This window comes from Leucopleurus acutus, assembly GCF_964270905.1.
Source record: "Leucopleurus acutus genome assembly, chromosome: 6".
In the NCBI taxonomy this organism is placed as follows: domain Eukaryota; kingdom Metazoa; phylum Chordata; class Mammalia; order Artiodactyla; family Delphinidae; genus Leucopleurus; species Leucopleurus acutus.
The window spans coordinates 475,431-492,532 of NC_139149.1; the positions used below are offsets into that span (position 1 = coordinate 475,431).

The window sequence follows — 17,102 nt, forward strand, 5'->3', positions numbered from 1 at the left end:
CTCCGGATGCGCAGGCTCAGCGGCCATGGCTCACGGGCCCAGCCGCTCCGCGGCATGTGGGATCTTCCTGGACTGGGGCACGAACCTGTGTCCCCTGCATCGGCAGGCGGACTCCCAACCACTGCGCCACCAGGGAAGCCCTTCCCTGACCTTTTTATTCTTCTCCTCCTTCTTCTTTTGTAAATGAATGGTAGCCTTTTTCTTTCCTTTAATTCAAGAGAAATCCATTTAGTATTTTCATTGTGGCATATATAGCATAATCACATTGTAATAGAATTATATCCATATTTGTAGCCTTTTCTATGTATGTATAGAGTTTCAGAATGATTTTTCCCTGCTCATAATGGAGATTATTTCTTAGGGGTATGGCTGTGGCTAAATCTGTTTACTTTTTTTGTTATGCTTTTCGATATTGCTTGAATTACTTACAAGAAGCCTGCATGCTTTCACCAGTTGGTATATTCTCACTGTTCTTAAGATAAGTATCTTGCTGTCAGAATTTAGTGTTCTTAGATTATGTTACAGTTTTACATTTTGTTCTAATTATACTAAACCCTGTAGAATAATACGGATAATATGACATATAAACACTTCATTTTCCCCTCATATTTGAATTTAATCTTTATATTTTTATTATGAAATTCAACTTGTTCATTCAGCCTTTTGAGTAATAATGTCCCATTTGAATCCTCTTTCCTGGAAAATTACTCTATCAGCCCGGGAAACAGGAAGCTCTTTTGATTTTTCAAATAAAAGCAATTTAATTGAGGCAGTTGGTTTCTAACACAGGTGTTAGAAAGGCTGGGAAAACAAAAGGGAGGGGGTTTGGAGAAGCAGCAGGAAGAATGGGTAATGCCTGAGGGTCAGAAGCTTGTGTCACTCTGGGCTGGAGCCCACAAGCTGAGACCTGCTGCCGCACTGGTGAGCTGCTGCCGTCGATTCTGGATCTCCAGGACGGTGCTGCTTTAATCAGGGGTGGCATCATCTGCGGGGTTCTGTTTCTTTCTGTGCCCTGTCCCTGCTGCTGTTACAGCGGCTGCCAGCATCTGACGGTCACCTGCTTCTGACTTGCTCCGCTTTCTGATCTCCCACCAGAAAAAAGGCAGAACTGACAGAAAGCCAGCCTGCAGGGGAGCCTCCCAGATGCGGGGCGTGGCAGACAGAGCAGGACAGGACTGAGGCCTGGGCAGCTCGGTTAACGTGACGTTAAATTCGTGTGTATAAGCAAGCCGTAGATGTCCGTAGTTGTGAAAGCTAGGCTTTCTGTTTATAGTCCTTAAGAACTTCAAAACCGTATCCAGAATACTTTTTAATCACCAAAATGATTAATAATCTTGTGAGCGATGTAGGAATGGCAGCATGACATGTTTATCTGGATACAGTCCTATCCCTAATGGATACACATTGGATAAATGCTTTTCCCCCTCATTATCAGCAATGGTTGGGAATATTAGCACTCTTGTCATCTCTCACGAAGACTGAGAGATGGAATTTTGAATATCAGGGGATTTAATACTTCCTTTACCAGCCTCCTCGCACACACACCCCCTTGTTATCTCTGTTCCAAAATGTCCAGGGGATTACAGTCCTTGTTCTAATGTGGAAGTACAAAGCAGTGGTGAACCTAAATCTGTTACCTTGTTCACAATTGCAAGTGTAGCTCATCCTTCTTAGAGGAAATATATTAAGAAACATCAACTTATCTAAACTTTAAAATCGTGACAATGTTTCTGACTTTGCATTAAAACTTGAACAGATGTGCCATTCTATTCACATTTATCTATACTTGTCCATAGAAGATGATCTTAAAATTGCTTGCTTATTAGCTTTGGAAACCTATATTTGTATGCTTTTATATATATTAAATTTCCATCTATGTAAATGGTTATATTTGATATTCTAAACATTTGTGTTCATTCACTCAAATAATGTGATGTGTCAAGTAACAGATTCTCTGAGAACCAAGTTTTCATTTACAAATTTGCTCTCAACACATTGGAGTACCACAGAGGAAGCTCAGTTCCCAGGCATAAACGGTGTGCTTGGGAGACAAATCAGCTTCAAGATAACCCCCTGTAATGCCCGACTCTTAACCATATTCTGACCTTCATTCCTTCTTATATAAAAATATCTGGAGTTGCCTGTATCTGGACGTGGAGGGATTTGAGGATGTGTCTGTGATCGTTATCAGTAGGTGAGGAGGAAAAGCTTGCTCAGGGAAAGAGCAGTTCTTCGAGATCTCCCCCAATGTGTCAGGCCCTTGTTGAAGGAGTAGTAAAGACACTAGCCAAACCGCAGACGTGGCAGGAGGGCAGGGCTTAGATGAGCTGGGACAGCGCAACCTGTTTCTGAGTCTAGAGGGAGTGCCTTTCCAGGGCATAGCAGAGGAGGAATTCCTCTCAGACAGAATTACTTCTTTCATACTCACTCCCAAACAAAGGAGTATCTGAAAACAAAGCGTCTTTGGAACACATCCTTGTTCATTAATGGAAGAACTGTAATTAAGCTTCATCCATCCAGGCAGAAGTGGAATATAGTCCATTCTTTCCTTCTTACCCTCTGCTCCCTTTTCTCTGCTAGAAATATCTTGTCTCATGTAATTGTAGTATAGTCATGCTGTGTGTTGTCATTTTATCTTGTAGTTCTCTTTAAGGTTTTCTTATTGTACATATTTATCTATTTCAGTGGGAGAACTGAAGTCCAGTCAGTTCAATATGGCAAAGAAAAGGCAAATAAAGACAGGGTGTTTGCAAGGTAAGCCACTTCTAATTCAGTGTCTGAATTTTTTTTAAAGCAAGGTTACAATTGCTAAAAACTCTTTTTCCAAATATGATTACAGAATTATCACATGATTCCTTCTTTAATTAAATGATAAATTATGTTGAGCGAATAATGAAATAGTTTGTCTAGTTTACTCAATCAGGTTTTTTTAGTGGACCAAGGATTGTAACCCTGACTAGGCAGAATCAAGTATTATATTATTAATATAACATTTTGTTGGAAGGCTTGTTTCCCTTTTGTTAACATTTTTGAGAAACATAGTGACTCATCTCATATGTTATCCAGCCCATTTCTTCTTTCTTTAAATCATATTGTTAAGAAATAAGTTGCTTTTTATTTGGGTGCTATTTTGTTATCTTCATTTTTAAAGATCTGTTAATAACCAGTTTGCTTTTCAACAAGTGAGATGACATGATCAGATATATGGTTTAGAAAATAGTTTTATAAGCAAGTATAGAGAATGAATTAGAAGTAAGGCTGGGTACCCAGAGACCGGTTAGGTTATTGCAGTAATCCAAATGAAAATAACAAAGGTCTGAACTAAAACATTGACAGTGAACTGGTTACTAGGGAACAAATTTGAAGAGCTTATTTTGCGGGTGGAGCAGGCACAAGTTGTTGACCCGTTGGTGGAGGTGTGTGAGAGACAGGAGTGTCTGGAGAGACTTGTCACCTTGGAGTGACATAAAATGGACAGGGGCTACAGGAGAGAACAGACTCGTAATAGAAGACGTTAAATTGGCACAGGTCTAGTTTGAGATGCCTGGGCAACGATCTAACCAGATTGTCCAATAGATGATTGAAAACTCAGCCAAGAGCTCTGACGAGGGAGAGTGGCCAGATTGGTGGCAGCTGATCTTTACTGAAGACCTACCGTGCCGAGCATTGTTTCAGGCCTTGGGAACACAGTGAAGAACAAGTAACCCCTCTCAGTCTCATGGAGCCTGCACTCTGATTGGTGGAGCAGGCGCCTCATATAGTGAGGGCTGAGGCAGGGAAGGCCCTGGGCCGGAGCCAGTAGTGGGCAGGGTGCGCATGGCAGTGGTCCAGGAGATGGCTAGACAGGCAGGCAGCGGCCGGAGTCTGTGTGGCCCTGTGCTGGGAACAGTGAGGACTTAGGATTGTAAATGGAGGCCAGGGGGACTGGGGGCATGGGAGGGATATAAACTGACTTGCATTTTTAAAATGTGGTAGAGTTCTTGTGCTTTAGAGTGATAAACTGAAGTATCTACAAGTATCGTATGGTTTCTGGGATTTGCTTCAGAATAATTGGGGGGCGAGGTGAAACAGGATTCTCATGATGATGCTGTTGAACCTGGGGCCTGAGTACACAGGGTTTATCAAACTCTTCTTTCTACTTCTGTTTATATTTGAAATGTTCCAAAATAAAAAGATGGGGGAGGGTGGGAGATTAGCCTGGCTGCTGGGATAGAATCACTCTGTGGGGATGTGAGTGGAAGAGGGTGACCAGTTAATCTCATAATGGCTAATGCTTATTTTGTACTTACCTGTGCCAGGCAGTTTTTGTATATTAACTCACAACCCCCAAACTCAGTGAGGTAATAAATCCATTACAGATGAGAAAACTGAGCGAGTCTGAATAATTTACCTGAGATTGTACGGAGAGCGAGGGATGCAGCAAGATTCTAACCAGGCATCCCAGGTTCTTACCCACACTTTTAACCTCTGTGCGGTAGTTTTTGCTGTTCTGCGTGAGAAGCTTGACTCCTTCCCTGTCTCAGATGTGAAAGATGATACCGTTTATTGTCTGTCTCCTTCACTAGGTAGGATGTCAGCTCTAGGAGGACGGGAGTTTGTCTGTCTTAATTCACCACAGTAGCCACAGTTCTCTAATGAGTGGGGTATGGTAGATGTTTTTTAAATGAAGCAGTGTATTTTCAGTGAAAATAGCTTAGAGAGGGTGAGTCCTTAAAGAGGTCATGAGCTTAGAGTCTGCTGCCAGTGGAGGCCTGAGAGTTTTAATAAACGAGAAGTGGAGAATTTTGCTTTTGACTTTAATTTTGCTCTTAGTCTTTGTCCGAAAGACCTCCTGCTTTGTGTTTCTAGGGTAAAAAGCTGCTGTTTTTTTCTTTCCTCCAAAAGCAGAAACTGCTTTATTGCTTTCTCTACTCCACAAGTGATGGCTCATTTTTTTTTAAAGCTCCAACAATGCCAAATAACATAAAGAAAAATCGTAGGGCTTCCCTGGTGGCGCAGTGGTTGAGAGTCCGCCTGCCGATGCAGGGGACACGGGTTCGAGCCCTGGTCCGGGAAGATCCCACATGCCGCGGAGCGGCTGGGCTCGTGAGCCATGGCCGCGGAGCCTGTGCTCCGCAACGGGAGAGGCCACAACAGTGAGAGGCCCATGTACCGCAAAAAAAAAAAAAGAAAAAAGAGAAATCGTGACCCCCAACACAATCATTTAAAATTGTTTTGTATTTACTATTCAAGATTTTGCCATGTATATACTCACAGAGATATTGATATGTATGTCTATATTTTATTTGTTTTAAACATTGTTTCATACTTTTTGTTGCTTGTTTTTATCACTTAGCATATTATAGGAATTTTCTTCGATGTTGAAAAATTTGCAGTCGTTCATGTCAGTAAATCTTAAACACTTAAGTCCTTTTATCCTGAGCTGTAGATTTAATTGCAAGATCCTTCCCTTCGTCCTGCCACCGGGCCGCGTGCACAGTCAGAGTCATTTCTGGGGCTGAGGCTGTGCCAGCACTGTGCCTGGAATGCTTGTAAAAATAAAAAACAAATAATATTACAAGTTCCTTGGAGTAAGGACATTTGAAACAAAAAAATCATTAGAACATGATTTTTTATGTGTTTGAATAATAAAATTTACTTGGGTTTTTTTTTTTTTTCCCCTTCATTCCTGGCTTACCCTCATCCTGATTTGTCTATGAATGATCTCTCCAATCAGAAAATTGTCAATGAAAAATGTGCCTTGATGTAGGAAAGATTTCACTGGTCAGGGCATATAGCATTTTGCTGTGATAAGTTTAACTTGAATTTACATGATGTAATTCATTTCAGCATTTGTTCAAAAAAGTTTTGAAATTGATTTATTTTGGCTTTATTTTTAGATTTATTGAGGGGAAATATTGTTAATTTCTCTATTAAATATAAATCTTGGTGTCATATTAGTGGCTTGGTTATTTCAGAAGGGAGAAAGAAAGAAAGTAAAAACACAGAGATGTCTGCCCCAATAGATACAGCTACTGAAATTACTCAAATTCTTCCTTTCCACAGTCATACTTTTTTTTTTTTTTTTTTTTTTTTTTGCTGTACGCGGGCCTCTCACTGTTGTGGCCTCTCCCGTTGCGGAGCACAGGCTCCGGACGCGCAGGCTCAGCGGCCATGGCTCACGGGCCCAGCCGCTCCGCGGCATGTGGGATCTTCCCAGACCGGGGCACGAACCCGCGTCCCCTGCATCGGCAGGCGGACTCCCAACCACTGCGCACCAGGGAAGCCCTCATAGATACTCTTGTTTCCAGTTTGAAAGTATTAAGGACCTGTACAAAGGTAAAATGTACAGTAAAATGTTAATTTGAAACCATTTTCCTTGAAATTGCTCTTGAGAAAGGAATAGTTTACTTCCTATCAACTTTGTTTTAACTTAAAATGTACATATTTATTCTAGTTCTTAGTACTATAACTTTTTTGCAACACTCCTTTCAGACTTGTTAAAATCAAAGTAAATATTTTTCTGATTTTTCTGTTAAAATAGCACCATAACAAAATACTTGCACTTTTTTATTCTTTTCCTAACAAGAAGCTTAACTTTTTGTCTTGCTTGATATTTGTAAAAATACTGAACATGATTTCATAACTAGTTCTACTGTAACATGATATCCTAATATGAATACCAAGTCATAGGTGCGTTTATATATTAATGTTAATATCACATGCAAATGACTTCCTTTATTTATATGTGTAAATGCTTTAATATTTTGAGCATATCAGATTTTGAAAGATATACAGATAGTTACACCTGCATCTTACTAGTTCATTTTTTTTTCCAGAGCAGTTCCCAATGCATTTTATTTTATTTTATTATTTATTTATGTTTTAAATTTAATATTTAAAAAAATTTTTTTTAAATTTTATTTTATATTGGAGTATAGTTGATTAACAGTGTTGCGTTAGTTTCAGGTGTACAGCAAAGTGATTCAGTTACACATATACAAGTATCTTCATTTTCAAATTCTTTTTCCATTTCTGTTATTACAGAATATTGAACAGAACTCCCTGTGCTATGCAGTAGGCCCTTGTTGGTTACCTATCTATCTATCTATATATCTATTTATTTATTTGGCTGCACCGGGTCTTAGTTGTGGCATGTGAACTCTTAGTTGTGGTATATGGGAGCTAGTTCCCTGACTAGGGATTGAACCCAGGCCCCCTGCATTGGGAGCGTGGAGTCTTAGCCACTGGACCACCAGGGAAGTCCCTGGTTATCTATTTAAAATATAGCAGTGTGTACATGGGAATCCCAAGCCCCAGTCTATCTCTCCTCCCCCACTTTTCTCTGCCTGGTAACCATAAGCTCATTTTCTAAGTCTGTGAGTTTGTTTCTGTTTTGTAAATAAGTTTATTTATATCATTTTTTTTAAGATTCCACATATAAGTGGTATCATATGATATTTGTCTTTCTCTGTCTGACTTACTTCACTTAGTATGATAGTCACCAGTCAGATAGTTCTTCATTTTATATATGCATTATTAAAATGTGAAATTGTTTAACAGGTTATCTTATAAAACAAATATGCATTATTCAGTGAGTAGTAGAGATAAAATTCCAATATGATGGGCCCCAAATAACTTCCTGTTTCTTTTGTTGTGCTGGAATTGTATGAATCTACTTTGAAATAATAAGTCATCATCTAGGACAAGGTCTTAATAGTACTGTTTTAATGATCCTACTAGCTCTGAAAGACTAAGCTTTTCTGGGATTGTGATGATCTGATGCATATCTATCAAAATACCCTAATGGTTTTAGCAGTTATTAAATTATTCTGTTAGAGTATTAGAGAATTCTAGAATTCTTGTCCACTCCTTGGAATTTTAGTTGGCAGTATAAATAGTTAGAAAAGAGTTCTCCTTAAACTTTTTATGTAAGGTTGTTTTTTTCAGCAATAATAAATGTTAACTTATTTTTCTGATATATCAACTCTTTGAATTGCTTTCAAACTTTTTCAGTTATCATATAATATCTAAGAAGAAAGCAAAAGAATGTTCCCATGCAACAGAAAAATAAGGTGCCATGGTCAGAAAATAAATTTACCACATTGCAAACACTGATGAAGTGTGGTATTTTTTTCTCTGAAGTTTCCACACTCAACAGGAAACATAGACAGCAAGCTTGAGTAGGTGGGTCTCTGAGGTTAAAGCTGCTAATAAAATACCTTGAAATTTAGTTTTAAATGCAAAGCATTTCCAACCATGTTTAGTTTATTAACAACAGTAAAGTGTTCTGATGCTTTGTATTAGGTGAGTATAACTGGATTTTTTTCCTCCTTCAAATGACTCTTTCCCTCTTTTAGAAAATGAAAATAGTTGATCTCCTGACTGTGGCTAGTGAACTCACTTAAACAGTTTACATTTAATAATCCAATATGTGAGTAATCTGTTTACTAACATTAATAGAAGAGCCATAAATGCTGTTTATTTTAATAATCTTTACTTCATTTCAAAAATCTAATGCATGAGATAATATACTTTATTTTTATTTTATTGTGACTGATGAGGTGGTTAGACTAAATGGTATCCTGACTTGTCTTCAAATGAGAAAATCCTGTAATTTAAACTCATGGTAATGGGAAATGTTTATGTTTTGATGACTTCAGATTCGCTTATGAAAAATGAAATCTGACTCAATGACTTTTTAAAAAAATTGATAACATTACATCTCTTTTAGAAAATGTTCAATGTTCTTAAATTAAGGAGATGTCAGTCAACTATATTTCAATTTAAAAATAAATAAAAGAAAAAAAAGCAACATCATTAGGCCAAACTAAAAAGATTTTAGCTATGAATACATGAAATGATAGGGCATTTGTGTGCTTTAGATTCAGAAGTAATTTAAGTTACTTGTGGTTTAGTAAAATTAATAAACTAAAACATTCCACTGAAAATGTAGATAAGCATAGATCATTTCAGAAGGTAGGGAAGGACCGTAGGAGCATACATTTTACTAGTAAATTTTGATATTTAGTTGTAGAAACTTAAGTGGTTTGTCTGTGGGAAGGTCAAAGCTAGGATTGATGGTCCCCACTCATTGTTTTTTTTTTTTTTTTAAATAAATTTATTTATTTATTTTTGGCTGCGTTGGGTCTCTGTTGCTGTGCACAGGCTCTCTCTAGTTGCGGTGTGCGGGCTTCTCGTTGCAGTGGCTTCTCTTGTTGCGGAGCACAGGCTCTAGGCGCACAGGCTTCAGCAGTTGTGGCACACAGGCTCAGTAGTTGTGGCTCGTGGACTCTAGAGCGCAGGCTCAGTACTTGTGGTGCACGGGCTTAGTTGCTCCGTGGCATGTGGGATCTTCCCTGACCAGGGCTCAAACCCGTGTCCCCTGCATTGGCAGGTGGATTCTTAACCACTGCACCACCAGGGAAGCCCCCCACTCATCGTTTTAATGCTTCCTACTATGTATGTAAATTTTCTTGAGTACTCGTGGCCAGTGTTACCATGCTTTGTAGTCTAGTCTGTTTGTATGTGCTTCAGTGAGTTATTAGTGAAATATAAAACTGTCTAAGTTTAGAAGCTGATATATTATGTGTTTTTATGTAATTTGCTTAATTCATTGTATTAACCTTCATATGAACTCTGCATGTCAAAAAGCTAGGCATTTAAATAGATATCATGTATTTTCCATGAACTTTGGCCACTTTTTGAATTTGCATAAAAAATGACTTCAGTTGCTAATTCACCTAAAATTCTAAGGGTTTTTGACCTCAGTAAGGATCAATATCTTTTCTGAAAAGATCATTTACTCTCTTTATCACTATAATAACTGACAATATACAGGTTAGAAAACATATGCTACTCCCCACCGTGAGACAAAATAAGTAACCTTCCAAATGTTTCCTAAAGAAGAAAAGAAAAGAAAAAAACCCACTGGCCTACTGTATATAAAAGGGGAAATTTTATAAATAAAATATACACAATTATCATTTTTACCTTGTCCTCATTGAGGCAGAGGGCCAGGGTTTAGGTTTAAGGACACTCAGGAGATGATGTGTTAGGAATTGTTTAAAACACCACAAGATAAGCTCAAGTCCCAGAGACGCTGGGACAGAGACAGACAGTGTCTAAAATATAATGTTGGTAGTATCTGGGAAAACTTGATAGCCAACGATTCCATTATTTTTTTTCTTTCGTCTTTCTTTCTTTGTTTCTTTCGTTTTTCTCCTCTTCCCTATTCTCTTTCCTACTTTTTCTTGCCGCCTTTCTTCATATAAAGCAGATTTCCTTTCTTAGGAAATTGTTTGGTAAGTAGCCTCCAAATGCATTAATTTCTTGTAAATAAACGTGTTGTGTTTACTCATCTAGAACATGAGGTATTAAGACAAATTGTAAGGTTTGGTACACAGTTTGGGGTAAAAAATAAAATTTTTTGCATATTATTTAAATTATTACTCCAGATCCCCAAGTAAGCCCTTGGCACGGAAATTAATGGATTGGGAAGTAGTAAGCAGGAATTCACTATCTGATGACAGGTTGGAGACACAAAGCCTTCCATCGCGATCCCCACCTGGCACTCCAAATCAGTAAGTACATCAGGTGTACGTTTTGCTAATTTCTAAATGTTTGGCTGTATGTTTCCATTGCCTGAAGATTATAATATGTAAAATTTAAATTTTTCAGTTAGACATGATTTTCGTTGCTCCAAGGCATTATTTCCTCTCAGCCTGGAGCTCAGTGTGTAAGCAGAGCATGACATAAAGATGCTCACTTAACTACAAAGCCGACTTCCACAGTCAGGGTCACTAGCCAATATATCAAGGCCTATTAGTAGACTTAAAATCTGGGAATATGGTTGTAGCTGACATAACTCTTTTCCATATGTATCTCCAGCATAATTTCGAGGAGAGTGCATATTATTTGAACATGCTAAGTGTTGTGATTCTCTTGCTGAAGCTCCTACCCTGCTTCTGCTGTGCCGGTGTCTGTGGTCTAGGAAAAGGGATTTCCAGCCTCAGTTCCCACCAGCTCAGCCATAGCTCAGCTGAGAAGCACGTGTTACTCGGCACTTACTGTGTATGCACTTCATCTAGCATTTCTCACAAAAGCTGGGTGCTTGGGTGTAGGTAGTAATAATAAGATAATAAACGTGTACTGGCCAAAGATGTTATCTTAATTTCATAATGTTAACAAGTGTGTTGTGTGCATTATATGTATGTGATTAAGATAATGATAACAAAATGAACGCCACCATACTGACCGTCCTTGTTAACCCAAAAGGTTGATATAAGAAATATTTGAATTTTGGCATGGAATATAATATTTAAAGAAGTCTTCCTCTGGACATATTTCATACACATTCACGTTCAATAAATGTGCACTAAATTCTAAAAGTTGTTTCACTGATGGGTGTTTGTCAGCTTAAGAGTAAATTCCTACCATATTGGAAGTAAACTGTGTGCACAAACAGCTTGGTTCACAGCAGGTTACCTAATAGCTAGGTGTCTTCCTCACTACTAGAAACAAAATAGACTCAAAAGTTTGTGCAGTGTCTTGCTAATTGCAGAGTGCTAAGCCATCTTTTTTATAATAGACTGCATATAAATTCAAAGGCTAATCAGCTTGTTGGAGAAGATCCAGAACCTTCTTTCTCTGGTCCCTTTTCCAGCCAGCCGTTCCTTATTTGTTACCAGTACCCCACTAAACAATTACAGCAAATTATGGAAGACACATCAAATTTAAACCAGATGGTTGAATTAATTAATTGTCACTAACTCTGATCAGACTTTCTGTTAATGAAACAATTTTATGTATGATATGAAGAAAATTGTTCTTTCCCTAAATCCTAAAGTGACTTGTGTCACTTATGAAGATGGAAATATGGTATTCAGTATCTCTAGTCTTAGAAATTATAGAAAATCCCATAAATAAAAGTATCTATTAAAGGATTGAAAAAGAATTCAGACCAGAGGATATTTCTGAATTATTGGGTTCTCTCCTTTTATTTTGTAAATGCTGATTAAGACGCACATTTGTAGTGACTGAAACCTAGAAACATTAAGGTTGGTGGGGATAATAGATGATTGAAATAGATAAAATCCCCGTGGCAGATTGCTAACTCTAGCTCAGATCTTTTGACTTCCTATTCTGTGTTTTTTCTGTTTATACCACAGTGTCTTTGTCAGAGACTCAGCTTAGTAAAATGTGGTCAGTCTTAAAAACACCCACCCACTTTCTACTGCAATCATATAAGAAAGAAACTTGAACATACTGAGTTACAGTACATTTCTACTCAGTTTTTGTTCCTCTTCTCGTAGTCGAAATTCTGCATTCACCCAAGAGGGAACCAGGTTACGGCCGTCTTCAGTGGGCCATTTGGTCGGCCACGTGGTTCACACCTGCCCCGGCGAGGCGTTCGTGAGGCATCGGTCTCCATCTTCCACGCAAGCTAACAGCATTGTTTTGGAATCATCTCCGTAAGGCCTTTTTGCATTTAGCTTCCTTTTTATGAGGAATAATGCCCCAAATTGTTTCATTTGAAATAATCTGGGAAACTATAGTATTTGATACAAGACTTTATGTGATGTTTTAAAAATTTATATATTTGTAAATGTGCTTATTTGTTCCTGAAGGTCTTGGTGACCCCCACCCCACAAAATCGCTGCTATTATTTTGTTGACTCTGTATATTCTTGAACTTTTAGTGCACATTGTTACATATTTCTGTAGATAAATGCATCACTGTGGTCAGGCAGTAAGGTGATGAAAGGTAGAGTTTTCTTAATATTTTTCAGGAAGGGAACCATAAGGATGAATAGACAGTGTTGGGGAGATGAAGTAGCAAGGGAGAACATCACATTGAAAATAAGTTACGGAACGTGTGCATACCTCATTTCTAAAATTCACTCCTATCTCATTACAAGTTGATGCATAAATTAAACTTCGTAATTCAGTATATCAGTTTAATGCACAACATGCTTACCTCACATTAATAGGCAGTCTTGATTTATTGGTTCATATAATACAGTTAGTTCATATGCAAGTAAAAATACAGTGCAAGAGTTAGAAAAAAAGTAAAATACTTTATAAGATACATAGGTAGGTAGGAGGATTCATTAATTGCTGAGGAGGAAAAAGGGGTTTCAGATACAGTGAACGTGATGAGGGTTGAAGAAAGGGTGGGTCTGAGTGATGGAGAGCAGGTGGAGTGGCCAGCACAGCAGCTGTAGGTGCTCCAGGAAAGCGCGCCTGGTCTGTAGGAGCGACTGCTGTCCTCTGTGGGCGCCAGCAGGGAAGGCGGCCAAGCTGTCGGTACCAGTGGGCGTTTAGTCTGGCTAACGTGTATCTGGGTGAAAGATTTGGATTGTGTGTGGACATTTTAAAGGTTGGAGGAATAGAAAACTACACTGCACAGTGACACCTGTGGAGCATGCGTGGACAGGAGTTAGGATTGGTGGAAATTTAATATTACTTTAAAAATTATAACTCTAAACTTTTTGATTTTTAATAAGCATGTATTTTCTACTTCTAAAACTTTAAAAAGTACAGTAATTAAAGACGTGATTGAAACGTTAACTGATTAAATTTTAAAATGACATGCTTTCGGCACATGAAAGCCGACCACTTGGAGGAATCACAAAGTCCGTGTCATCACAGACAGAACAGCGTCACTCCTGGGGCCTGACCACATGATCTCAGTCTAGTTTTTGTAGAGCCCATACACATCTGCCTATGCATACAATTGAGTATTTCCTTTCATAAATTTTATAGATTCACAAACCCCCCAAATCACTTACCTCTTCAGAATACCTTTGTTCTCTTTTCCTGACCTGAAGTGGAGGAGGAGGTTCAGGATAGGTTGGAACCGTGCAGAGTTTTTCTTCCCCTGCCCAGTCCACCAGAATTTCAAATGCTTGGGGCTTTCTCTTTGGACATCTGTTTTATGAAGCTTAAGTATTTGTATTCAGTTTTGAATCTATAACACTGCGGTGGAAATTCAGCCAATCCTCACCTTAAGAATAATGAGAGAGTTCTGAAAAGACAAGCTTAATGGTAAACTAATAACAATAACTTACATTGGTAGCTTACAGTCAGCTTTTTCATAAATTATCTCATTGTTGTATTCAAGAGAACTCAATAAAATAGGAAAGCTATATAGCCCCCCTTTACAGATGAAAGAGCCACACTAACAGCATTTGTCCCAATTTATAGAGCTAAAACTCCGGTTTTCTTACCTGAGCCACTCTGTAGAACTGTGTATCCTGGACAAGGCTTTGTTGATTTTTTTTTTTTCAATTAGAAGAAATATTTTTCAACTTGGAATCCATAGATTTTAGTTTTACATTGGCCAAATGTGAAAAGAATGCAAACAATGTGTTGGATTAAGCACAGAGCATTTCAGCGTAGTACAATACATTGAAATTGATGTTGCGATATCTCACCAGTTTCCTGCTCTTTGAGGGAGTCCAGGGGCGTTCAGGTGAGCCTGACTTCAGGCACTGGGTGAGCTTGCCCACTTCCCAAGGAGAAAACGCTATTAATTCGCAGGTGTGTTTACCGTGGAAGCAAACAGGAGGCTGTTGTACTGCTTAAAATTACCGTTTGTAGGCAGGGATGATTGAGATTACATCCTACCATTTCCTTCCTTTCTTTAAATGATCCACAGAAAATTAGACTGTTTTTAGTTTGTGATTTTTCTGAGATAAACATTAGCCCTAAATTAATTTTGAAATACTTAACAGATTAAAAAATAAATAAATTCCCACCACAATGCTAAGATGTAACAGGGAAGCTCAGGTATTTCTACAAAATAATTGCAAAGTGTGTGAGTGGGATGGATACGGTTTTATTTTTTATTATGATACAGATTGCTAACAGCTGCAACGGAGAACTGTTTTGAGTGCAGAGGAAGCTGCCTCACTGCTGACCTTGAAGCACTCATGAGGAAACTTACAGCCACCTGGACTGAAACAAGTCAGGAAAGCTTTGGCCCACCTGGCTTGATTGACAGTTTTAACAACTCTTTTGCTGCTGTGTTACAATATATTGCCTGTTGACAGCAAAGTGCACTTAAATGTAACATTTTCATTATCTGCTCTTCACTTAACCGTTTTCCAAAATGTCAAAGTTTAAGATAAGCACATTATTTGTGGTGAAAAACCCCAGCCTGAAAGTTGGACATTGGAACAGTTTTACTTATTTATTTATTTATTTATTTATTTATTTATTGGCTGCATTGGGTCTTCCTTGCTGTGCGCAGGCTTTCTCTAGTTGAGGCGAGCAGGGGCTACTCTTTGTTGCAGTGCACGGGCTTCTCATTGCGGTGGCTTCTCTTGTTGCAGATCACGGACTCTAGGCACACGGGCTTCAGTAGTTGTGGCTTGTGGGCTCTAGAGCACAGGCTCAGTACTTGTGGTGTGCAGGCTCAGTAGTTGTGGCTTGCGGGCTCTAGAGCGCAGGCTCAGTGGTTGTGGCTCGCTGGCTCTAGAGCGCAGGCTCAGTAGTTGTGGCTCACAGGCTCAGTAGTTGTGGCTCACGGGCGCTAGAGCACAGGCTCAGTAGTTGTGGCTCGCAGGCTCTAGAGCACAGGCACAGTAGTTGTGGCACACAGGCTCAGTAGTTGTGACGCACAGGCTTAGTTGCTCCACAGCATGTGGGATCTTCCCAGATCAGGGCTTGAACCTGTGTCCCCTGCATTGGCAGGCGGATTCTTAACCACTGCACCACCAGGGAAGCCCTGGAACACTTTTAGAATCACGTTCCTGTCTCTCCTTTCTTTTTTCTTAACATCCAAAGTTAACACACGTAGTAATTTGCCCACAAAATTTTTTCTGTGGGTAGACTTTAAACAGTATGTGTTTCAAGTCCTTGTTCCCATCCATACCCCACTGTGGATCATTTTAGGCAAATTATTGGTTTTAAATATATTAAAACCATTGCATTAGGGATATGTTATCAATAAAAGTAAATATGGATGTCCTTAGAGCCCTGACCTCTACTGATCTTGCATTCTGTTCATTTTAAATATAAGTAGTTTCTAGTAGAATTTAAAATACAATAGTATTACCACTTATAAGTAAAATGGAACGAAAGAAAATAGTCATCTTCAGCATATGCTCTGATAAGTTCTGTTGAAGCCTCAGTTACTGGCAGATAGGGCGGTTGCTTAGCTTTTGTCTCTGTTATAAATTGGCCTCTGAGAAGCATTTCATTTGAAGAGAAGAGTCCACTGCTACAAGTTTAGAAATCCCTGATTTAAAGTAACTTTCCTCCCACTTTTTGCAGTTGTTTTCTTTGAGCTGCAACTATAACTTAGTGTTAAGAGCATAAGCTCTGGATTCAGACTGTTTAAAACTTGGTTCCACCACTTCTAATTATGTGACCTGGGGTGAGTTATTTTATCTCTGTGAGCATTAATTTCCTTGCTTGTAAAAACAGTATGATAATATCTACCTCATGGGACGGCTGTGAATATTTAATGAGATGCTTATTAGTAGTTCGGCAGAGAAAAAGTACTTAGTAGACGTTAACTATAATAATTATAATACATCTTTCAGTTAATTTGGGGCGGGGGGGGGATGTATTCCAGCAGCTTTTAAAGTATATTATCAACCATTTATCTGTTGTATGTTTGAAGTGTGGATATCTGGTTGAACACAGAGAGGAATTCCCCATGTTCTCAACTTCATCCTTCAGTTCCTAATCACCAGAGACTATGCAGATTTCATAATCCTCAAATGTTAAATCCAGTTCCCTGAGCTATTCTTTCCTAGACTGTCCCGTTCCAGTCTTATCTTTATCCGACCTAATCAATTCCTTTTGCTTCATCCTGAAAGCTTTGCCTTCCCTCTGCCCCTCTGAGCTACTGGCACTGATAACTTCACCTGCAGGCTCAGCGTAACCCAACTCCCATGCCAGCCTTGATCAGGTCTAGTGATATATCATGGACCATGCAAATACTAGGCTGCTGTAGGACAAGGAAATAAGAGAAGCAAAGGGGGTGGAGTGGAAGGAGTGTTGAGCCATGGGGCCTCAGAGGGCGCACCCTGTTAGATGCTGTACCTGTGGCGGCAGGACTAAGCACGGATCCCTGGGCTGCTGCTCTGCAGCGTACTTACCTGCAGTCTA

General features: G+C 38.9%; 1 protein-coding gene across 1 annotated transcript in view; it reads left to right on the plus strand.

Moving 5' to 3' along the window:
- Positions 1-17,102, plus strand: part of PTPN4 (protein tyrosine phosphatase non-receptor type 4) — a 180,181-nt gene that overhangs the window by 123,086 nt on the left and 39,993 nt on the right. The window contains exons 13-15 of the mRNA XM_082841828.1: positions 2,686-2,754; positions 10,437-10,562; positions 12,294-12,452. Of these exons, the coding sequence (XP_082697954.1) occupies positions 2,686-2,754; positions 10,437-10,562; positions 12,294-12,452 (354 nt within the window). The remainder of the gene's footprint in view (positions 1-2,685; positions 2,755-10,436; positions 10,563-12,293; positions 12,453-17,102) is intronic.